Source organism: Euprymna scolopes, chromosome 19, assembly GCF_053919585.1.
Source record: "Euprymna scolopes isolate OS-2025 chromosome 19, ASM5391958v1, whole genome shotgun sequence".
In the NCBI taxonomy this organism is placed as follows: domain Eukaryota; kingdom Metazoa; phylum Mollusca; class Cephalopoda; order Sepiida; family Sepiolidae; genus Euprymna; species Euprymna scolopes.
Genome location: NC_136500.1, coordinates 79060098 through 79085733, shown reverse-complemented (window position 1 = coordinate 79085733; position 25636 = coordinate 79060098). Strand labels below are relative to the sequence as shown.

Here is a 25636-nt window from a genome sequence, read left to right as displayed (position 1 = left end):
ACCAACCTAATATATATATATATATATATATATATATATATATATATATATATAAGTACAAGAATTTAATAAAATATGTTGAAAAACCCTCCAGCAAAAGTTAAAAACACATTTACGGAAAGGAAACAGAAATAAAATGGATTGTCTTTACTCTGCAGAGTTTTGAGAGAAATATTTTCTTTCTCATCAGAGGAGAGGAGTTAATAAGATGCGGCATAAGATTTTGCTTGTAAAGTATTTCATGAAACCACAAGTACGAAGTAGATCATACTAGCGTAAAAGTGAAAAGCAGAGGGAGTGGGGAAAAATGAAAAATAATTTCACGTGAATGGATGTTCAAATCAATGACAATTGGAAAATCCAATGACGGTAAAATCGAAATTGTTATTAAAAGTAAAGAATTCAAAGCTGATAATATTAACATTGTAAGTGTTTTTTTTTTTTTTTTTTGGTTTTTTACGTGTGTGTGAGGGGTTGGGGGATGTAGCACTTTATAAGAAATAAATATTTCATGATTATGTCTAAAGGAGATCTATATTTACTCATTTGTTTGGTGGTTGGAAAGCTTAAAATCCACGGGATTAACTTCGACTAGAAAGCGGCAGAACGTTCTTGTTTACAAAACTCAATTTTAGCTAATACCATTTGTTCTCGGAGATTAGAATTGAAATACTTGCAGCAAAATCAGAATAATCGTTTTCAAAACTATAACTTATATTCATATATCCGCGCAGAAAACCCGTTTTTCATCTTATGGATGCAAAGCAACAATGTCAGTAATAATTGAGTTTACTTTTGGCAGCCTTGTAATTCTCATTTCTCTTATTTTATCCTTTGGTCCTCACATTCGGTGACTGGTGTTTCTGACAAAGGGAGAAGAATTGCTGTTTCCTGAATTGGAATCCATCCATGTAACAAATATCGTTGACTAGTTTTTGAACTTGTTGAAGTAGTATTTTTTTTTCTAGCTCCTTACATAAAGTGTCTTCATACTTTGTCTGGAGCAATTTCCATATAGAATAAAAAAAAAAAAAATCACGCTGGTAGATGAGGGAATGGCTGCCTACATTGTTTGGATCTATACAGAGGACAAACAACAATGGCGTTGTGAAACGTGAATTTGAATAAAAAGTCACTGGGAACAGACCCAAAGGAAGGTCGATGATGAGGTGGGCAGACCCCCTGCATAAATATCTCTGTACAACCGGCATTCACCCTGACCAAATCTTTAATCATATCAAATGGAGACAAATCTACATCGTGGACTCTGCCATAGCTCGGGATTAATGTATAAGAAAAAGTAGATAAATCACTGCGCCCTGATGAGTGTCCATGTTTACATGATGAACAATGCTGCATGTTTAGTGGGATGCATAGATGCATAGTCCTTATAACAAATAGAAGTAGTGTGGCTTAATAATGATTGTAAGTGTGAGCCTGGTGTGCTGGATTAGGGTTCCGTTTTGTTTACTCCATTTATTTTTACTAATAATCTTGAGAAAGGTATGAACACATATATCCTCCCTCCATCTATAGATTAAATAGTAGGGAAGACTAAACTCTCAAGCCCTCTTTCTTGTTAGCTCCTTACATCAAGTGGCTTTGTACCTTGTCTTGAGCGATTTCCATTTTAAATAAATAAATAAACACCGTTTTCTCTGCCTTTCCAAGCAGCTGTCCCAGACTGTTCCTTGCCCCTGACTTCGAATGATGCAGGTTCAGGGGGAGATGAGCATATGGATTGTGCAACACTTGCTTTGCTATAGACTACTTGCTCAGGTGCCCTTACTGGGAAGGGTGTGTGTATTTCCTCTTCTGATTGAAGGGAGGCCTTTTTAAGTTTTTTTTGTTTTTTTTTTATCACAATAATACTGCAATCAATAGAGTGCTATAGTAATGTGCAATTACATTGCCACCTCTCCCCTCTCTGTTAGATCACCATTATCATTGTGTTAATATCAATGGCCTTTCTGTCCTTCTTAGTGAGTCTTCTGTCAATCAATATTGCTATGGTGCAATTACTATAAATATACTGAAGTTAATGGCTTCAATTATTATGGATATTATTATGTTGAACGAAACGCGTTATAACATTAACTTAATATTTTTCATCTAGTGTTATATATTTCATAGGATAAATAGATTTTATTTTTATTTATGTACTTGTTTACGAGGAAGGTCTAAAGATCTGGTGCAGTCACTTGTAAATTAATTCTTGTTGTGTCTGTAAAGCGATCTTCACCGGCCTCATCATAATTGATGAACTACTATCAATCAGTTGCTCATTTTCTCTGTTACTTATTGATTTTTTTTTCTTTTTTTTTTTTTTAAGTAGGTGGGGTTGGGGGAGAAAAAAAGAAATTAGCCATCTTTTGAAAAACAACGTAATTCTTCCCTCTCCCTTCAAAATAAAATTCATGTCTATTTAGTAGTTTTTTTTTTTTTTTTTTGGACAACTTTCAACCTCCATAGATAATGGGCCCCTCCTTCCTCCTAAGTGTACCTATGCAAAAAATTTAGAGAGAAGCAAAGGTTCCTTAATCCTCCACTGCATCTTTCTCAAACCAGCATATTGCTGCTAATTCAGAATGACTGTAAACAAATGCTGGGATAATCAGAGAGAGAGAGGCTAGTGTTATTTGGAGTTTTCCTTCTAGGTTAGTTGCACAATCAATGTTTAAGAGTTTACTTTATGCTACTCTGTAGTAAAAGTGATACAAAGGCTGCACCACTTGAAAAAAAAAAGTAATTCTTGGAATTTTTACCGAAATATAAAGTATCTATACAGGTTAGGATTGTGGAATCGGTAGCACAATTTTTAAAATTCTCACTGAAATTTTAAAAGCTCCATTTTAGATGCTAACATAAGAAATTTTTTCCCACTATTAATAATTTATAATAGAAGGTACTACGCACAAGTGGGAGCACCTCTATTTGGCTTGTTAGGTGATGGGATCGGGGAAGTAAAAAGAAAAAAGAAAAGCATAAGTTTGTAAATGGATTATTTATATATATGTTACATTAATTTGCATATGATGAGAATAGCTGCTACATGAAGGACGAATTGGAAAGGACAGGAAGTTAAGTATTTGTAGAACCGAGAGAGAGAGCATAGATGCTTAGAATTGATGTTGTGAATTACGGTTTAAGGTAAGAGGAGTTGGTATGACTTGCAGCGTTCATGAGGTGTTCTGACAAATTTTCTTTTCATTGCAATTATGGTATGTTGACCCGGATAAAATATGTATTCATCAGAATTACTTTAAAACTTTTTTTTATGATTTAAAAATCATAATCCTTTAAAAACATGTGTTCACGTTTTAAATTTTTGCTCGATTTTAGATTCTGTTGAGCATTTACTGATACATCCTATATCGAATTTTAGTAATTACAATAATTAAATTCGGTATGAATTATCTCCCCCTAGGAGACAGGGAGATAGTCTCCCTTAGATCTGAACACTAACCCCATATTTTTGGATGTAAACAGATACACACAGATGCACATATATAAATCTTTTATATATATATATATATATATATATATATATATATATGTCTAGCGGCACTGATGAGTTGTGATACAACAAAACAGGATTGTATGTCGATGACTACAAATATATAATATATATATATATATATATATATATATATATATATATATATATATATATATATTATTTTACTTGTAAAATAGTTATCCTCCTCATCTCCTAGGAGAAGATAATTCATACTGAATTTAATTATCATTGAAATTAACACGAATCAACATAACTTTATAAGGATAAACATAATTTCAACAAGCCGTAGTAGCGTAACAGTATGTGTATTCAATCATAATCTCTATAGTTGTGGGGTTGAGCCTTGGCATAGTCAGTTGGTGAGCTGTAGGTATGCCAAAACATGTGCCTATGGATAACTATTTTATGAGTAATATATATTATACACACTCAAACTTGATTTGTAACATTTTTATTTGAAAGACAAGCATGTTTTTCAAGGTTAAAATGTGAATTTAGTGTCTTTCTTAATTAATGAAATCTGAAGAATTGAAATAAAAAGTGATGCATAAGGAAAATGCGGCAAACGAAATTATTCATCAGATATCAAGTTTTTTTTTTTTTTTTTTTTTTTTTTAAATCTGCAACAAACAATTTTTACCAACCAACTTAGAATAAGAAAGGAATGGATTTGCTCTCCAACTCCAAAGCCCTGATATTATGTTTAGTATTGTTTTGTGATTAAGTCTGTGTTGGTTCAAAATATTCAGGACTTGCATCCCTTTAAATAATCTTCCCCTAAATTATAATATCCAACAAGAGAATGCACTCTCTACTTCTGGAAACCAAAAATATAAATCCACTCCTTCAGTCTTTTTCTAGGCTGGATTTCAAGTCAAATACTGATTGATCAGTTTCCCATTTTTATATGCTTTTCTCAAAGCATGACAATGCTTCATCTCATCCGGCATCTTATGACCATAATAAGATGAAACTCTTAGAATAGCTCTCCATAATAACCGTTTTTATTGGTTGCAGCTATAATTTTTTTTTCTTTTTAAAAATGCACCTGGAGAAAAGTGGAAGTTATATCCACCGAAACATTGCGAATGTAATGAAGATGACAATATCAGTTTTTAAACAAAATTCTAAAATAGTTTGCATCATTTATACATCAATTTATCTCTAGACTGAAGATTGACAGAGTAGTTTGATAAAGGAATACACACACACACACACACACACACACACACACACACACACACCATCACTTTTATAGATGTATAGATTATTTCGCTCTACCTATGTCCATTTTTGTAAAAGACAGATCTGAAGACTAAAGAGATATAACACCCCCCACCAAAAAAAAAAAAAAAATAAAATAATAATTATCAATTTAGCTATGATTTATAAAGTTTTTACAACTAAAACTTACTACGCATTTTGTATAGATCAAATATGTATGTATGTAAGTCTGATTGTATTGTGAGGAACTGTTGTGGAACTCGTGGCTAGTAGTCAGTCAGCAATTTTAACACCAAGGAGCCAGAATTTATTTAGTTACTAGCAGTTCAGCCTGGCTTTGCTCTGGCGCTATGTACTGTTCATAACTTTATATATATATATATATATATATATATTAAAAAGTTTGACTCCTGTCCAGGTAATCTACATCTAAAATTTCAAATATTTAGATCCAAAATTGGCGGACGAATTTGGTAGAGTCTGTAAAGGTTAACTCTTTCAACTTTTGGCAGATAAATTTTCGCTCAAAAGCTGATTAAAAAGCTTACTGTATGTCTGAATACCCTTTATATAAAATTTCAAATGTTTAGACCCAAAATTGGCTCAATAGTTTGCTAGAGACCGCAAAGGTCAAATCATTTGAACTTTGACCTGTTGGCAGATACATTTTTAGCCAAAAAACCGATTAAAAAGCTTGCGTTATGTCTGAATACACTTTATGCAAAATTTCAAATGTTTAGACCAAAAATTGGCTGAGTAATTTGGTAGACCACAGAGATAAATTTTTTTAAACTTTGACCTCAATTTTGACCCCTTTTGGGCTCAAATCAAATTAAAAAGTTAGATCCATGTCCAAGTAACCTACATCTAAAATTTCAAGTGTTTAGACCCAAAATTGACAAAGGAGTTTAGTAGAGTTTTTAAAGGTCAAATCGTTGAATTTTAACATCTTACCAGCCAAATTTCTGGCCGAAAACCGATTAAAAAGATTTCTCCAAATCTCAATATCCCTTATATCAAATCTCGAATCTGTAGACTGAAAATTGACAGAGTAGTTTGATAGGGAAATGTACACACACACACACAATCACTTTTTATAGATATATAGATTGTTTCCCTCTACCTACGTTCATTCTTATAAAAGACAGATCTGAAGACTAAAGAGATACAGCACCAAAAAAAAAATAATAATAAAAATAAACCTGACCAACTTAGTAGAACGCACATCACTCAACTTTGGAAATAAAACAAATGTTCGCTGCTTTTTGTTAACAATAGTTGCTGCAAAAGAGCAAAGGAAACGATAGTCCAAGACATCGGAATTATTTACAGAGAAGTAAAAGGAAGAATATTTCCTGGTTATTTTAGTGCTGTGTTTTCTGAACTTTCTTCATCGAGCGTGCAAGAATCTTATTTGGCATTGCAGCGCTTGTATATCATAGAAATCAAAGAAAAACAATTTATGAGTGTTTACTTTGTGTCAAACCATGGTGTATCATGGCATATATTTCATGTTGATGCTAGATTTGGTCCATATCTTCAAACCGATACCAAGTATAATCTGCTAAAATCAATAATCCCCCACTTTATAATAAAGATCAATGTTTAATGAATTTACAGTTAGTACGTCTATTAACATTTATTTTTTAAGAGAAATCGCTCCAGACAAGGCATGAGCCACTTGATGTAAGAAATTAAAAAAAAACTACTTCAAGAAAAAAAAAAAGTCGGCAATAAGTATGATATGGAGAGATTCCAACTCTGAAAACAATAATTCTTCCCTCTTTGTTGGAAACATTGCTCATGGAATTTGAAAAATAAAGGAAAAAATGAAGGAAATCAAAAGTTTCAAGACTACCTCTTTTTTTTTTTTTTTTTTTTTTTTTTTTTTACACTGGAATCACCATTTATCAAGGCCCAGAAGCCACTCGAGGATAAAGGTTAATGGGTATGCATTAGTCCATGTAATTATAGCATAGTAAACATAAGTAGTGGGAATTTTGTAAATTGGATTACTTAGAGGGACGGTTGATCAAGAACTTGTTTACATTGGACTTGAAGACAATCAAATTGTAGTCAGAAAATGGAGACCCACTTTCTATGTTTTCTACTGCTACATAAATGGAATATAGACAATTTTCATTTGTTGTATATAGATAACCCATCTTTAGATAGACAAAATGTAACAGCTTTAATATAGTAATGTATTACCTGTTTCAATATCTATCTATCATATATATGAATAATTAGTCCTCTGTGTAACACTAAGAGGAGATAATTCAGTACATATTAAAAAAAAAAACGCAAACAGCAGTTGACTGAAGTATTAATCTTGTTTGCAATTGAAAAATATTTTTTCAAAGAGAAGTTAATTATAAAAGTTGCAGGTGAGTTGGAAAGCAAAATTCGTAAAGGCAGTGTCTCGTTTTGTGTTCCAATATTTACAAAAGATACGTGTTTTTTTCTTTTTATTTACTCTTATTCACTCCAAAGAAGGCAAGTTAGCACTAGGACGTAAGAGGCCACTGTGAATTAGGGACCATGTCTACAGCGACACTCTAAGTAGTGAGTTGAGCAGCAAGATATCAGTTCACTTTACATTAAAATTTCTGTGTATTAGTACAGTCAGGGAATCTGGATACAGGGAGGGAATTCCAAAGTCTAGAGTCAGGATTCTACAGTGAAAGCATAGGATTTTGCTGCATGTTGGGTTAGTCAAAGGTATTTTTACCTCAAGGGGGCACTTGTACTACAAGTCTGTTGGAGGACATTCCATTGCAGTACTTGTAAAAAAAAAAAAAAAAAAGCTTAGGGATGCAACGTTGTGTCGATGAGACAGGAATTAGAGCTTGGTTGACAGTGCAGGAATTCTTAGATCGGAGACTCTTTTATTGACCCTGTTGAATAGAAAGAGTCTAGTGGTTGATGTTCTGACCAATATTTAAATATATATTTGCGATTTGTAGTTGGAGCATGTTGCTGTTCATTAAGTATCAGCAGCAGCTAAATCGAAGTATTAGTATTGTTTGTAAACACAATTGCTTTTTCTAAATGACTTTAATTATAAAAGTTGTACGTTTGGAAGTAACTAAAATTAAGTATATTGTTATTTTTATGACATAACCTATATATATATATATATATATATAGTGATGGAACAAATCCAATATTTTTACTGATTCATTTAATTGCTGATTCGATTCTTTTAAAATCTCTAAATATTTAGGTAAAGAGTTTATTTTTTGTGTTTTTTTTTGTTTTTTTTAAATTACCTTAAAACCCCATTTTCACAAGCATAAGAAATACACTTGTGAGGGGGTAGATTTTAGTTTTACTGGTAGTTTAAGATTAATAAATATTTATTTTCTCATTCGTACTAGCAGTTGAAAATTAAGTTTAAACAAACAAAAAGGATTGTTTTTGGCATCAGAAAATAAGCTCAATTTTTTCCAATTGTGATTATATGTTCTAACACACACACACACGCTTGTGTGTGTGTATTAAAAACGTTCATTTACTATGGAGTTAAAATACTAGTACATCATCGAAACAAATGTCTCTTACTAAAAAAATCTTCCTGTTATTGATGAATGGTGGGAGAGTACGTTTTTTTAAGAGACAGAAAAACTACCTCTTCTGAATTTCACTAAACAAAAACCAGATATGGTTTTATGTAAGCAGAGTACATTCTCTAATTAAATATGTATGTGTACTTTGTAGTGGCAACATATCTTTATGTGTATCTGTCTGTTTACCAAAAAATAGCTAACTTTAATCATTATTTTTTGTAAGCAAAGATAATTTTTTTTCAATTTATTTGCATTTTTAATGATTTTTGGAGCAATGAAAAAAATGTCAATTTAGATGGCATGGGTTCACTTTTATTGTAATAATTCTTATTAGTCAAGGGATACTGTACATTTTATTGTAGCCTATTTTAGCAATGACGCATTATAATCAACAACGAAAAACTGGGTGAAAAAGAAATAATAAAATAATAAACAAATAACTGTAACCAAAGACGAGAAAGTTACTTTTCTATCTACCTGCGTAAATTTTTTTTAATTTTTTTTTTTTTTTAATGTGTTGATTTTAAAGTAGTTGAAAAAGATTTTATTTCAATTTAAGATTTCGTTCAAATACAATATCGCTAGTTACATTTCGCAATGGTGGATGGATGGCTTTCCGAAAATTATCAAAGTTTGATTGATGGGTTTTGCATCTTTTCCTGTGAAAAAAAACAAATGCACAACAAATAAATTTTCCAAACGCAATAAAATGTACTTATCTGCCTAATTGAAAGGAGAAAAATGACAAAAATACGCAAAAAAAAAAAGAAGAGTAATCAGACTTCATTGATTTCTGGAAATTGGAGATAACCATTTTGAATTCAGACTCTGATGATATTGTATTTGAACGAAAATTGAAATAAAAATACTTTTAAAGTCATTAAAACACAAAAAAGTATGAAACAGTTCTTTGTTGAATATTTGTGGTTTCATCTATTTTATTTTCTTAATTATAATCCACCATTACCCATATTTTCTAAATTTACAACATGAAAGTATAATAAAATAACGTCCTGCAAATATATATATATATATATATATATATATATATATATATATATATGCATATATATATATATGCATATATATATATACATATATATATATATGCATATATATATATATATATATATATATATATATATATATATATATATATGCATATATATATATATATGCATATATATATATATGCATATATATATATATGCATATATATATATATATATATATGCATATATATATATGCATATATATATATATGCATATATATATATATATATATATATGCATATATATATATATGCATATATATATATATATATATGCATATATATATATATATATATATATATGCATATATATATATATATATATATATATATGCATATATATATATATGCATATATATATATATGCATATATATATATATGCATATATATATATATGCATATATATATATATATATATATATATATATGCATATATATATATATATATATGCATATATATATATATGCATATATATATATATATATATATATATATATGCATATATATATATATATATATATGCATATATATATATATGCATATATATATATATGCATATATATATATGCATATATATATATATGCATATATATATATATATGCATATATATATATATATATATATATATATATATATGCATATATATATATATATGCATATATATATATATGCATATATATATATATGCATATATATATATATATATATATATATATGCATATATATATATGCATATATATATATATATATATATATATATATATGCATATATATATATATGCATATATATATATATATATATATATATATATATGCATATATATATATATGCATATATATATATATATATATATATGCATATATATATATATATATATATATATGCATATATATATATATGCATATATATATATATATATATATATATATATATATATATATATATATATATATATGCATATATATATATATATATATATATGCATATATATATATATATATATGCATACCATTTGTCTGCGTTTATTGAACTATAAATAGACTAAGAACATGGCTAATCTATAAAATCTGAATTATTGATCTTGCAGGCAACTTTACTTTCTTGATTGATTCTTGACAAAATTGAAAGAGGAATGATTTTTTTTTTGTTGTTTCCATGTGTTAAGAGAGAACTGTTATCTTCATTTGTATTGTTTTTTTTTTATTTGTTTTGCCGCTTTTATTTATTTATTTTTTTACTACTATTGTCTTTAGCAGCATTTGATGGGGGTTTTTCCCCCCTACATTTCGGCCATGTGACCTGTAGTCTTCTTTGGATCTATTCTTCATCCGTAATGATGTTTCACCTTATATTCTCTGCTATTCATACTGATATTTGGTACATACTTAAATCCAGTGTGTTGTTTATTTTGATGTTCATTTAAAAAAAAACAACTTTTTTTTAAATTAATTGCAGTGGCTTATATAAACTCTCGTGTCATGCTCCACACGATTATGTCACGTTTTGCATGACTGTTCATAAATTTGCAAATGAACATCTTAATAACCTGTTGACTAAATTAAAACATGTAGAAAACAGCAGCGTATATAATCCTGACTATAAAGTAACTCCCCTATACTTTTGACCGGAATAGCTTTAATAAGGAATGGTAGGTACAAAAAAAAAATCTTATTCATTTGTAATTTCAGACGAATTTTGGTCCTTGCTGTATCTAATTTGTCCACCAAGTTTGAACCATAAATATTTAACAGTCTTTGTTTTTATAGTCATTCAATCATATGGAGGGGCGCATTTTAGGGATAGTTTTATCAGTAGGAAGTGTGATCCTGAATGAGCTTCAGACTCACTAGACAATAAAATCTCTAGATTTTTATTTGTGGTGTTATCCTTGAAGTTAAGATTTATAAAAAAAAAATCTGACTACTCCAGAACAAAAGAGAACTATCAAAACCAAAATTTAGAGCAGTACCAAGAAAAAAGTGTGTTAGTTATTGATAATTTTTTATGTCATAACCAGGTGTACTTATCACTGAACATCAATAAAACAAAGACTGTTGAGTTTTCATGGCTAAAATTTGGTGGACAAGTCAAACCCAGTGAAGTTGATTTGTACTAAATATTGTTGGATTGTAGAAAGGATTGTGAATTTTATTAATTTCATCAGTGGCATATTTTTAGAGGGTAGTAGTGTACCATATATATATATAGGAGTTACCACTTATCAAGAGCCAAAAGCCACTTGAGGGTAAGGCTTAATGAGTGTCAAACGGTCGGTGAGACAACACTATAATGATCGGTAGGGGTGGATATTCGGTAGAATTTGATTAATAAAGATAACGACTTCACAAGAACTTTCTTACATTGGACTTAAAAACGAATGTTGTAGTCAGCTGGAAAGCAGCCCTGCAGTATAGATTTCCACAGATGGACTATTTTAGGTTATATTAAAGTTTAATCTTCAAGTAAATCATTAATAGGCAATTACTCTTCAAACCACTTGAGTTCAGTGACCCCCTTCTCAGCTTATCTCGTCTGAACACTAGAGGGTTGCTTTCAATATGCCGATCTTAACCGCAAAACACTCGTTAAATCCAGCCAGTAAATAGTGTTTCCTCTGTTACTTCAACATCGACGTTGGTGACTTATTTCGTCTGCCATACTTATTTCAGTTTATGTAATGTACATACAAATATTCAACCACCAGTAATCTAATAAATATCTACAAGTGACATTTGATAATTCTTATAACTGCTTGAAGGTAATTGACGTATTATATAGTTTTTGCCATCAAAAACCTTCAACATGACTTTGTAAAAAGACTAGCAGGGATACTCGGTGTTGCGCGTAATTGAATGAGGATCAATGAATGTTCTACACTTCCAGTACTTTAATGTCACTGAAATTGGTGACCCCCACCTTTATTTTATTTATTTTTTTTTTTCAAACCAAATTGATTGATTACCTGCTTTTAGTCAGGAACCCACCGTGATGAAGATTCACATGCTTCGCCCCAGTGACTTAGTGAATTATATAAAATAGGATGTTAGACGGTTTTTAGGCCAAGATCAAAGTGTAGTATCTGTTCTTCAGATGCTGCACTTCAATTTCTTGTTCTCTCAGTGGAGGAGAAATCCGTTACGACTTTATTTTTGTTTCTTTTCTCCACTTTAAAAAACGACCCTGATGTCTTTGCCCCGTGGGGAGGCATTGTTATTAAGAACTATAGGGTAATATTTTTTATGTCCTTCTCTGTCAACATTCCATTTCTCGTTAGATCTTATCATTCAAAATCCAATTCCAAAAACCTTTTTCCCCACATATTTTATTTCACCTGCAGAGTATGTCTATCATTGACCTTATGTCTGACCTTGTGCAACCACCCTTCATAATCCCCAACCTCACATAGCCATGTATTCTTTTCGTTTGTCATAGAATTCTTTCAATGGCAGACAATATGCTATAAAAGGGAAAATAAAAATTATCTAAAACTAATTGTTTCTATCGTCAACATGTGAGTTCCATAATAGAAGTGTTGATTTAATTTGAATAAAATAAAATACGTATTAAGTGCGCTTGAAAGCCAAATCACAACGCAATATTAGGAAAATAAACAGATATTTTACTTGCTTAAAAATTTATTATATATTATTTTAATTGGAATTTATTATTGAGATGAGTATTATTTATATTAATTTATTGCGGACTATTATTCTCATCTTTATTAGTTGTTTCACAACGTTTCGACCAACTATTCCTCTGGTCTTCATCAGGTGGTAACTGCGACGGGATAGGAACTTCGAATCTCCTAACTGCATTCTCAGCAATCACTGCCATCCGTAGTCAATGATGAATTCCAATTAAAATAATATATATACCATTCGATACGGACCCGACCATGGAAGATCAGATAATAAATAAACGTGGATTTATAAGATCAAAAAACCCAACCTTGATTGCCCTTTGGGGCCCGTGGCACAGTTGATAGAGATGTTGAATCTCTACGGTTCCAGATGAGCATTGTCTGAAGATAGCGGTTTCAATCCTACCCAAAGCCGGCCAAAGGCTTACTTGGCCAAAACGTGGTGAGACGACAACAACTACGGATGGCAGTGATTGCTGAGAATGCAGTTTGGAGATTCAAAGTTCCTATCCATCGCAGTTACCAACTGACGAAGGCCAGAGGAATAGTTGGCTATTGTTATATTGTTCAGAGCACAATGGATAAAGGTGTTAAGTGAGAATTTTCTGAAGGTTACGGTTCATTTCTCACTATAGATGATACTAAGAATGAAATAAAAATTACTTATTACTTCTACTCTGTCATGGCTGTTTATTTATTTGCGTCCCCACAGAGCAAATTATGCACAAGGCCGTTTTTTAATGTGGGGAGGAAAAACCAGCTCCCCCAAGGGGGCACTCTGGCAGGGTCCAAAATTAGCAATTGTCTGATATGAAGGTTTTCCCCCACATTGACCAAACTAATTGACTTAAAAAGTAATTGTCCGATATGAAGGGTTGCCCCCACATTGACCAGAACTGATTAGTTCCTTTTCCGCTCCTGGCCCGAAGGCCAAGAACAGCCTCTGCGCTGACAGAATGTGAACAATCTACACCTATGAGGTTCAGTTTAAAATTGTATATAAATTCTTGAGTTTAAAACGATGCACCTTAAAAAGGTCAGAGTTTCTATCATTTGAAACTTTGTAAAAAAAAAAAAAAAGAAAAAAAAACTGAGAATAATAATTCCAATAATATGAATTGTCAGTCCTCATCTCAAAATTTTTAAATGTACTAGCAGGTTTCCCAGCATAGCCCAGTGGTAAAATGCATTTAAATATGATATTTTACTTGCAGATTTCTCATTTGTTGTTATAAAGTCAATTCTCTATTGATTGTACCAAATATATACTCATGATTTCAAAAGTTTAAAATATAAATATATTTATATGACTTGGGTGCCATCAGCGAGAATCAAAACAAAAATAGCTCTCCAGTGTTATTTGTTACCATCTCACATGAGGACACCTGCATAGAAAAACTTGATAAATTAACGCACTTAAATAAATACTTGTGTATTTGCACATGCATAGAGGATGCACTTTAACTCTACTTATGCATACCAAGTTCCAATTTTTCTATTTTGACCTCTAGCAACTTTTTTTTTCCTGGCCCAAAACTAAATCTAATTTATTCCACATGTGTGGTTACTCTATATATCAAGTTTCAAGTTTCTAGACCAAAAATTGACAGCAGTTCACTTATATATTAATCTTTGAGCTCCGAAATAGAATCAAATTAGCTGGCGGAAGATCTAAAATAATAAGTATAGTATAGATTTGTTTCCTTGATGGGATCTCCCATCTTTGTTAGATGCAGTCATTGTTTGGACAATGATTGTACATTAGAGTCTGAATGGCACTATTCTTGAGTGTCATGGATGTGTGTTTTTGATTGAAATCCACTCTTTATAAAAAGGAGAAATAGTTGATTTTTTTTTCCCCCTCTATGAGAGTTCTCTCTGAAAACTGAAACTGCTAATTTTGACATGAAGGCTAACACTTGAAGCAATTCATAAAGGGGATAGGGGAGTTAGATGATATGTGTTATTAAAGAATGACTTCCTGTCCCCCTTTCCTTCCTGCACGTATGCAGTTTGTGTTTTTTTCCTTAATTTGAACTAAGTTGAAATTCATTGGAGTTGCTTAGGGAGGTGGAGTTGTTGTTTCTTTTTTTTTTTTTTTTTTTTGTGCTGACCTCTCCCAACACACATTTCTCACTATTTCCTTGATTATGCCAACATGCAGACATTTAAATGTAATGTGAACAAATATCTTGCTGCACAACTCCATTTAAGATGCTCCCTATAAATCTGATCCTTACATTTTAATGGTGATATGCTTTGTTAAGGGGGAATAAAAAAATCTTTTTAATCGGTTGGCGCAATATTGGGAGGAGGTTGCAAGACTTCATATTCCAGTTCTTGAAGTGAAGTCTCTTGTAAAAGACACAAGATACGTCCATTCAATTTTCACATTTTGTAAAGATCAGGCTGTCTTAAGATACCGGCTTCCTGGCCTAAAATGCAGCAAACGTTGATGTTGTTTTTTCCCCTTCCTTTTTTTCTTTGCATAACTCGATCAGGTTTTGCAAAGTCAAAAACAAAAATAACAATTTTCAACTAAACAGCCAAACCAAACTGCCTGAATAAATATTTGAAGATATAAACAACTTGAAGCATAAAATCTTTCAAAATGATTAATTTTGGCATTAAATAAACCGAAAAGTAAAACAAAACAACCAAACCAATTATTTTGAACTGAAGGATGATGGACGGACAGACAGACCAAGCATTTATGGAGATGCATGGATGCATCTATTTCAATATAAAAAAATAAAAATAAGAAGATACGGAGATGGCAGATGAAGAAATAAATTATTGCCTATCGAGTGTCACCAATAATAAAAAAATCAATATGCATTTCTCTCTCTTTTTCTCTCTCTCTCTCTCTCTCACCTCATACGTTATGAATAGGTTACAAAGAACTTTCTATTCTCATGATAATTGGTCAATATCAATCAGTTTTTGAGAGAAACTGTTTTATTGTTACCTATCATTTTGTTAGGTTATTATCCCCCCCCCCCTTTATTTTCGCTCTCTTGTCATATTTGTTTCTCAGCTGAGCCCATTCGTATATCTATTTCTGTTATCTTGATCGAATCTGTAATGTTGTCAAAAATAAATGATAGTTGGGAAAGAACAACAAAAAGACATCTTTAATTGAACTGACATAAATATTCTGAGAATAGAAAATCACTTATCAAGACAAATAGCCACTGCAGGATGAAAATTTATTCAAGCAAAAAAAATGTACATTCACAACGAGTCTTTTCGTTTGTTTTTGATTTAAAAAAAAAAAAAAAAAAAATCATAATTTTGATTCTTTACCTTAGGCATGAAGCCTGAATCGTTATTTTTTTCTTTGGGGGGGGGGATGATAATTCTTGAATTGGAAGCCATGTTTAATGTCAGAAGTTTCTGATGGGTAGTTATTCTTTACAAGTCTTGGAGATGAGGAATTTTCGGTGGGCAGCTGTTTATTACAGGTTCTGGACTTTATAATTTTGCAGCCAAAGAACAAAAGATCCTTGTGTTGACACGGAAAAATTATGTGCTGGAATGCTAAAATGATCTAATTTTTATGGAGCAATTCTGGTTTCTGATTGACTGATAGCAGAACGTGAATTTGATTCGTCAGTTCCTTTCAACAGTGTTTATAAATAGTATCGCCCAACTTTGAGGGAGCATACCCCCATTATACATAAAATAAATATTGCAATAATAATCATTCAATTTTATAAAAAACTGTTGAGCTTACCCTATGCTAGACATTCACACCAAAATACTACATTCACTCTGTGGTTTGAGTTTGCTTAGATGATCTCCAATTTGTTTTAAAAGAATTTTATTAGCCAAAAAATTTATCGTAGGGAGTGAGACAAAAAAAAATGTATGTTAATAGCTTATGATGAGGATTTCAGATGCAATGATTAGCAATTAAAAACAAGAAAACTATGGAAGTATTGAAATTGACCAAAGGAATGGACTAATTGGATTACTTATGACAAGTATTTGCTGACATTGGATTTGAAGATTACTGTCATAGTCTGCAAGGAAACAGTCCCACGATAATGTGTTGCACATGTGCGAAACTTTTGCAAGGAAGCTCTATCCAGGAAAATCCTGCCTAATGCTAAGCACATAGAGCAAGAAAACTGGTTTCGCATCCAATAGTATTTTTCCTACCAAACTGCAGTGTCATGGTCTTCAAACACAACTTCTTACACACTGTGCATAATGCTTCAAGCAAACTACAATATTCTCCTCAAATAATAGTTTGGACATAGTCAAAGGCAACCTGAAGATGCTTTCTTTTTTTTGTTGGTCACCACGCAAAGTAAGATGTAAGGGAGGGTAGCATTTCTTTTTCTCAATTGCTCCACTTGGCCTTTATATTTACCTTATGATTCTGAGTGTTTAGGAAAGGTATAAAATATCTTCTTTTTTTTAATATAAATCTTTAGTATGGTTCGATTGAATATTGACCCCTGGTCTATTTATTCATTAACCGTTATGCTAATTTGTAGAAAAAAAATTAAAAAATAAAATAATAAAAAAAAACAAACAGTGATGTTTCTGGAATCTGGAAACAAAGTTTGGTATCAGTATTGAACTTTTTTTCTTTTTTTTTTCTTTTTTTTTTTCTTTTGATCCTTCACACAATTCATTCATAATTCTTTTCACATTCATTATCAGTTTCATCATTATCATAATTTTTATCATTCATATCATCATCATTATTATTGTCTTCATCCTCATTATCATCATTTCAAAAACGCATTACATTTTTACTAATACATGCTTGCCTTTTGCTTTTAATGCTTTTTAATTTATTTAATTTTTATTTGCTTTTTTTTTTTTTTTTTTTTAGTTTTTAATTTTTTGTTTACTTTTCCTCTCTTTTAGCTTTTATTCATCATCGGCAGAATCGTCACAGTTATCTGACTCTTCGACATCATCCAGGTTCTTGATTATTCTTTTTTTTTTTTTTTTTTTTTTTGTACAAGTGTCAGTCATCCCCGTCCCCCATAAACACACCACATGCTCATAGTCATTTTCTAATCCCTACTACACCCAGCATCATGATTCCCCTCCTCCATCACTAATCAACCCCAACATCTGCTACCAGACTCTATGCTCATTTTCACTATCATTCAACTATTAAAGTTGTGTTTTGTGGATTTTTTTTTCTATGGCAAATTGCTCCAGATAAGGCATGAAGCCACTTGATGTAAAGAGCTAAAATTATACCAACGTTTTTAATGTCGTCAATCATCAGTTATGAAAGAATATTAATAATCAAAAATTTTGTTGAATTAGCGTTATTGGCTCACTGTACCTAATCAGATGCAGTGAAGTTATTTACGCTTTTAGTTTTTGTTTATATACTTCAATCAAAAAAATATGAGATTATCCTGTTTTGATTTTTCAGACATCATTAAAAAAAAATATCCATATAGTAAATTGTCTAAACGGGACTAATTAATTTTATAAATTGTAGTGACAAACGTTATTATAGCACTAATAACATGGTGCAACAGTAACAAATGAAAATTGGTTAGTCAGAATCAAAGTTTGATATGTCAGCTTAAATGCTATTTAGGTACAACTTTTAAACTGGTACAAGATAACTTTATATGTTAGATATATTACTAGATAACCACATCTTCACCATAAATCTCATGTCTGAAGCTTCTCTATATCTTTCTCTTGCTCTTTTTATTTTTAATTTCTAAACCATGCAATTTCTATGAATTCTTTAAATCTACAAAATTAATATTAAATGTAAATTACTATGTAAAAGGATTATATTTTTTTAAATAAAATAAAAAAATTCAAGTTTAGTTTATGTATTTTAATATTCCAGTTCATTGAGTATTTACCTGAATTTTAGATACATTTCTCAATGTATTTACATTTTAAATAAATAAAAAGTGAAAACTTATAAATTTTATAATGAATACATATGACTTATATGAATTCATATGAGGATTCTTCACTTGAGTTCACATTTGTAACTCTTAAATAACAGTAAAAGTTTTCTGTCACATGATTAAGCTAAACCAATGAGATAATTTCCTTTTGTGTATGGAGACAGGCAAAGCAATGTTTTTTTTTTTGTTTTTTTTTTTGCACTTGGCAGACTTAAATTTCACCCAAAACATATTATTACTAAATAAGTAACTACCTTAATCATTAAAGTATTTATTCTATTATAATAAAACAATGGTGAGGAAGAAAGTAAAAAATATTAAACAGAAATGAAAAAAAAAAAAAAATAGTAAATGTTTTTTTTTTTTTTTTAATTAAAAAAATATTTAAAAAAATTTTCTGTTTTCATGAAAAATTTTTTTTAAATTAAATTTAGAATTAAAATTAAAAAATATATATATAATTGCTAGGCAAAATATTACTAAGGAATAATTTTTAATTTATACTAAAATGTTTTTATTACAAAATATATTTAATTTAATTTTTCTGTATCCACATATAACGACAGCTTCAAATTTTTTGTGACATTAAAGATTAAAAATGTGCCTTTTTGTCTGGTGAAGATGTTATCCCCTTTCTCACACCTCTTCTTTTGAGATCGTCTAGTTCTACAGATTGATCATCATTTTTTTATAAACTGTTATTTAATGTTCATGCGGCCCCATTTATGATGTTTGCTTTCTTTTATATATAATTATTTTTTGTTACTAAACAAACAAAAAAAAAACCACACATATTTTCTATAGCATGTCACAAATTCATGTTTCCGTTCATCCAAAATATCTTTATCATTTATTATTTTTTTTTTTAAATTCATTTTTCATTCCATATGTATTTTTATAGGTTCTTGTTGTCCATGTTATACTGTCGTCTGATGTATTGTATGAAACACATAATTGTAAAAAAAAAAAAAAAAAAGGCACACGCATTAGCATGTTTTTTTTAAATATACTTAGCATTATACATAACGGATAAACATGTTTGTTGTGTATGCGCACACTTGCATTTTATGTTATATACGTAAACGAAAAACAAAATGGAATGAACCAATTAAACACGGGAGAAAGAAAAACACCAATGTGTTTAATTAATCTTATTCTATCATTATGCTAAAAATTGTTTCTCTATCTGAACAAAATCTGAACATCTTTTGCTTGTTATTCTTTCTCACATGTTTAATTCCTTTATTGCATTCTGTCTTTCATTACATTTTGTCTTCATGACATTCATTTCATGACATGGCATGTATTATATATATATATATATATATATATATATATATATATATATATATATATATATATATATATATAAAACTGAACCTTTTTGAGATTAGCATAAAATGTCTGTTTTTAGTGAAGCGATATACTATAAAGTGTGGGTATATGTATATATATATATATATATATATATATATATATATATATATATATATATATATATATATTAGTCCTACTTTCAAGATATTTTTAACATGAGAGCATATATAAATAAGCAATACAAAATTAGATTCCGGTAACCCTGTTTTTTATTCACTCCACCCCCAATAAATGAAAAAAAAAAAAGAAAAAAAGAGCCACCGATCATATACTGTTATATATCATGGATTTTCCATAAGTGTTATTTTTCAGAAGTCGAAAACTGACTGTTGTTACTGTTGTGTGTGTTTTTTTGTTTTTCTTCTGAGGAATCTGGACACGATTTTATGACATCTGAAGAGTCACACTTATGGAGAATTCAATATATATCCATCTATTATTGATTGTTCATGTGTCATTGTTCTTTTAAAGGTGAGTAAAGACATGGTTATCAGAACTTTGTATTATTATATAAATTCCAGGTGTAGAGTTGATAAATAATCATATGAATGTTACTATTATTTATACAAACATTGGCTATATATGTCAATACGAGACAGGCTAAAATTTTAAACAAGAATTTTAAAAGGAAACTTTCGAAAATTGCATTCCTAGGCTACGGAGAACATGTGTCCAGAATATTAATAAAGTGGTTGCTGATATTTAGTCACATATTTTAACTTTTCTTTAAGATCTCGTCCTGATGAAATTTTGGATTTTCTCCAGTTTTAAGTAAAATATGTATGCATATGTGCAGCCAGTTTTTTCTGTTATACAGGGACAGAACTATTGTCTTCTTGGTGTTAATGCTGCTCATGCCATCCGTGCTGTTGTCATCGCAAATGGTCTTGTATGCCAATCTATTTTACATTTCACCCTCAAATTACCATCAAATTTTTTCCCCTCCTTTGGTATTTTTCTAAAAAGATCCACACCCATGAGAATGATAAAATGTAGTTACAAACGGTTTTGCTGTCAGTAGAATCTCAAATATCAGCGTTTTTGAAAAATGATTTTTTTGTAAATAATGAACAGTTTTATGCCTTCTGGTACTTTAGGAATTTAGTCAACTCGAATTCTGCCTCCCTATACCCTTTATATATATATATCTATATATATATCTAGTATATATGAATGTGAAATGTATGGATGTGTATGATAATAAAAGAATAAAACAAAAAAACAAATTCGAATGAATTAAAAATGGAAAAAAGAGACCTAATTACTCAATGTTTCACCCACTGTTTCATGGGCCTTTTCAGGAGCAAAGAAAATAGCTAAAAATGGTGCATAATATGTACAATTTTCAATTCATATGTGCGTGCGTATGAATGTGAAATGTATGCGTCTATATATAAGGCTTATTTTTTAACTAAAAGAAACAAACTAAAACATTGAAGGGCTACGAAGATGGGAATGGTACCATTAAAACTAACAACTTTTTGTGGTCTAGAATTTATTTTTTCTACATAGGCACCACCATTCTCAGTGCACTTTTGCTAGCCTCTTTTGATGCCTCCATCGTAAATGTTCCGAGCGTGCTCTGTCGTTACCACTTCTGTCACCACAGAAATCAATGAACCCATCTCCTAAATGTGCTGATGTCAACTGCATCGGCTTTATAAACGTTCAACAGATACCAGTGAATGTTCAATTTATTCTGCATCGAGGAATTCAATCACACATCTCTGCTTCTGCTGCACGTCCGTGACAGAGGTTGCTTTCTTAGTCTTACACCGTCAATATCTGCAAGAGAGATGAAACTTTCAGATTGTAAATGCACAAGTTTAGTCATCATAGCAATGCAATTTGCAATCCTCTCTGATCCATTTGTGTGGAATTACTTTGGAACTCCCCTTATATGAATGGTGATATTTTTTATATCAGAATAATTAAAGGTTTTCACTAATATTGAAAGAGGGGCCTAATTTTACAATTTCCCAATTGATATTAGCACTGTTTTTTCTTTTATATATATATATAGTGAGAGAGAGGGTGCAATGTTATTTCAATATTTTCCATTTATCAATGGTGTAATATGATTACACCTTCACTTGAAATTATTTTCTGTTTCCCCTATGTATACACTAAGTGTTCATTGTCGATATCATTTATAGTTGCATTGTATATGACATAAACTATCAAACATTTATTCATTAGTGGGCAATTATTTTTTATGCTGCAATTACATAAATTGGTAATAGTAGGAGTAGTGGTGGTGGTAGTAGTAGTAGTAGTTATACTATTGTTAAATGTTTTTGCGTTCATTTCTTTTTTTTTACATGTGGGTCACCACTTATCAAGGCTTAAAGGCCACTCAGGCATAAGGGTTATTGCGTGTACAGTAATCAACAAGATAGTATTGTAGTAATCATTAGTATTAGGGGTTTTGATAGAGTGTCTTAAGAGGGCGGTTTGTCAGGAGTTTGTTTATGTTGGACTTGAAGACATTCAAGTTGTAGTTAGGTGGGAAACAGGCAAGCGGCAGAGAGTTCCACTGGCGTGCAGTTCTAAAAAAGAAGCTTTGCTCATGGAATCTACATTTGGATTTAGGCACAGATAAAGATTGGGGAAAATTATTGACAGTAGTTTCAGCCAGACGGGTGTTTCTCATGAAAGATTGGCGAGGAGGGACGAGGGATTGGAGCTCAGACGAGCACTTGCCATGGAAATAACGATGAAACAAAGACAGGCTTGCAACGTTTCTTCTGTGGGAGAGAGGTTGCAGGGAAGAGAAAAGGGCATCTCCCACTAAACCACGAAGTCTATTTTGTACTCTGTCAAGGCAGGATAGGCTGTTTTTAGCAGCTCCTGCTCAGATGTGGCAGCAGTACTCCATCCTTGGACCTACTTGGCTTTTATACAGATAGAGAATTGCATCAGTAGTGAGATATCTTCTGGAGCAGTAGAAGGATCCCACCATTTTCCCAGCGTCCCTGGCAACAGATTTGATGTACGTGTTCCATTTCAGATCAAGAGTAAAGGTCAAACCCAGAAGCTTGTCAAAACATGGAGCCTCCCCAAGACGAGAGCCATCCATTTCAATTGATGCCAGATGGGGATCAGAGCGTTGATGATGTAAAGATAGAAGCTTGGTTTTGGATGCATTAAAAGTGACCAGCCACCTCTTTCCCCATTGTACCACACGCTCAAGATCAGAGGAGAGAGAATTAGAGAGAACTTTGTCATTTACAGCCTTTGATGTGTTGCCATAGATGGTTGTGTCATCAGCATAGATGTCAACGAATGATTTAAGTATTTTGGGAGATCATTGATGTAGATCAGGAAGAGAGTTGGGCTTAGGATGGACCCCTGAGGGACTCCAGCATTAATACTATGGGCCTCTGATTTCTGCCCATCAGCCACTACTCTTATGAACCTATCAGAGAGAAATGATTTAATGATTGAGAAAACCTTTCCAGTAATACCGTAGCTGGAAATCTTGTGAAGTAGGCCCTTATGCCATACCTTATCAAAGGCCTTTGATATGTTAACAGCAATTGCCCTGGAAAGGAAACCTTTGTCAAGAGATTCACTAATTCTATGAGATATAACCGTTAGCACATCTGCTGTAGATCTTGCAGAGCGGAAACCATATTGCATGTCATTAAGAACGTTGTTTCTGTTGAGGTGGTTGACTACTTCTTTATTTAATATGGATTCCAACAACTTATTCATGACACACAGGAGACTTATTGATCTGTACTGAGAGGGAGATGACTTTTCACCTGAATTCTTAAATACAGGGCATACTGATGAGGTTTTCCAGAGTGTTGGAAAGCACTTCTCCTTAAAGCAATGCTTAAACAGTTTTGTAAGTATGGGGGCAAGTTCTGGTTGAAGCTTTTTCAGCACTATAACTAGAATGCTGTCAGGGCCAGTTGCTTTACTGAAATCAAGGTTCTTGATTAGCTTGGCAACCTCACGCACAGATATTTGTATGTTGCATAGCGTGTTGTCTGTTATAGGAGGAAATACAGGGAGTTGATGGTCATCGTCGCATAGGGTAGAATTAGCTGCAAAGTTCTTGGCAAATAGTCTGGCCTTGTCTGATGCTGACGAGATGACCTCAGGTCCGTTGATAATAGTTGGGATAGAACACATGCTCCTGTTTAAGATCCTGATTTGATTGATTAGATGGATGAAATGCAATCAATAGTTTAAAGCTCTTCTTATTGATATTTTTAAATTGCTTTTTACTTTTCTATTATCGTAAAGAATATTTTGCCAATTTATGTATTTTTTTTTTATAGGAAGGATCAAACCAAAGTATATTTTGTTTCTATTATACTCACCAGGAGTTCTCACAAGTTATCGCTCATTGACAGCAACTGGTGATGTTTCATGGAGTCTGGGTGATAAAAGGCGTTCCCAAATTTCCAGTCTTCTCTACCTCTGTTGGTTCGGTAACCTTTGCAAATGAATTTGCATCATCGCAACAGCTGCTTGCTATTGGTTTCTTGCTAGCAAATCACTATTGGTCTTCACTGAAATTTAGGTGGCAATAAGCTTCCCCAAGGTCCCAGTTGCATTTCTCACTCATTCAGTGGAGGCCTGATTAGAGCTCTCTCTCTCTCTCTCTCTCTCTCTCTCTCTCTCTCTCTCTCTCTCTCTCTTGTCTTTCCATCCTCCTTGACCCTTTTCGATTATTTGGCGTGGTGCCATTTGATGCTGATTATACATTTTTTTTTATTAAGAGGAGGTAGTGAACTTACAATTTTACAGTTTGTTTTCTTGTTTTCATGTGGTGTTTATCTTTTTGTTTTACTTTTGCTGCAGTTTCTATTATTATTCGCATTTGTAGTTCATATACATTCAAAGGTTTTCCTTAAGATTTTAGTCATTTTCATTATTGTTGTATCTTCTCAGCCTTTATTATTATTATTATTATATGTTAATTTATCATGTCGGCTGTTTTAAAATTTGTTTTATATGTTTTTGTATTAGTTGAAAATTCATATTGCTGGAATTAGTGGTTAATTTATGGATTTGTTTGTAAACTAAATGGATGGTTAGATTATATATCTGTCTCTCTCTCTCTCTCTATATATATATATATATATAATTAAAAAAAAAAAGAAAAAATGATTTGAAAATAAAATGAAAGAAACCTTACTTCTGCTGTATTGGTACCAATTTTCTTTAGTGGATAAATTTAAATAATATATTTTAATCACCGTAACAAGGACAAAAATACCTCTTCTCTAATATTAAGTATACACTTTTTTTCTTTTTTTTTTATACACTTAGCACTTAGTATACACTTAATGTTAAAGAAGAGGTCCTTTCTTTTTAGTCC

At 31.3% G+C, this 25636-nt stretch overlaps 1 protein-coding gene across 24 annotated transcripts in view; it reads left to right on the top strand.

The window, feature by feature from the left end:
- The window catches only part of LOC145239774 (rho GTPase-activating protein 39-like), a 1121368-nt gene that overhangs the window by 350197 nt on the left and 745535 nt on the right, over window positions 1-25636 (top strand). For 16 of the 24 annotated variants that reach the window (XM_080103220.1, XM_080103223.1, XM_080103232.1 and 13 more), the window contains one exon: window positions 17894-17950. The exons of the other annotated variants lie outside the window; for them this stretch is intronic. In XM_080103220.1, the coding sequence (XP_079959346.1) occupies window positions 17894-17950 (57 nt within the window). The remainder of the gene's footprint in view (window positions 1-17893; window positions 17951-25636) is intronic. 24 annotated transcript variants of the gene reach the window in all.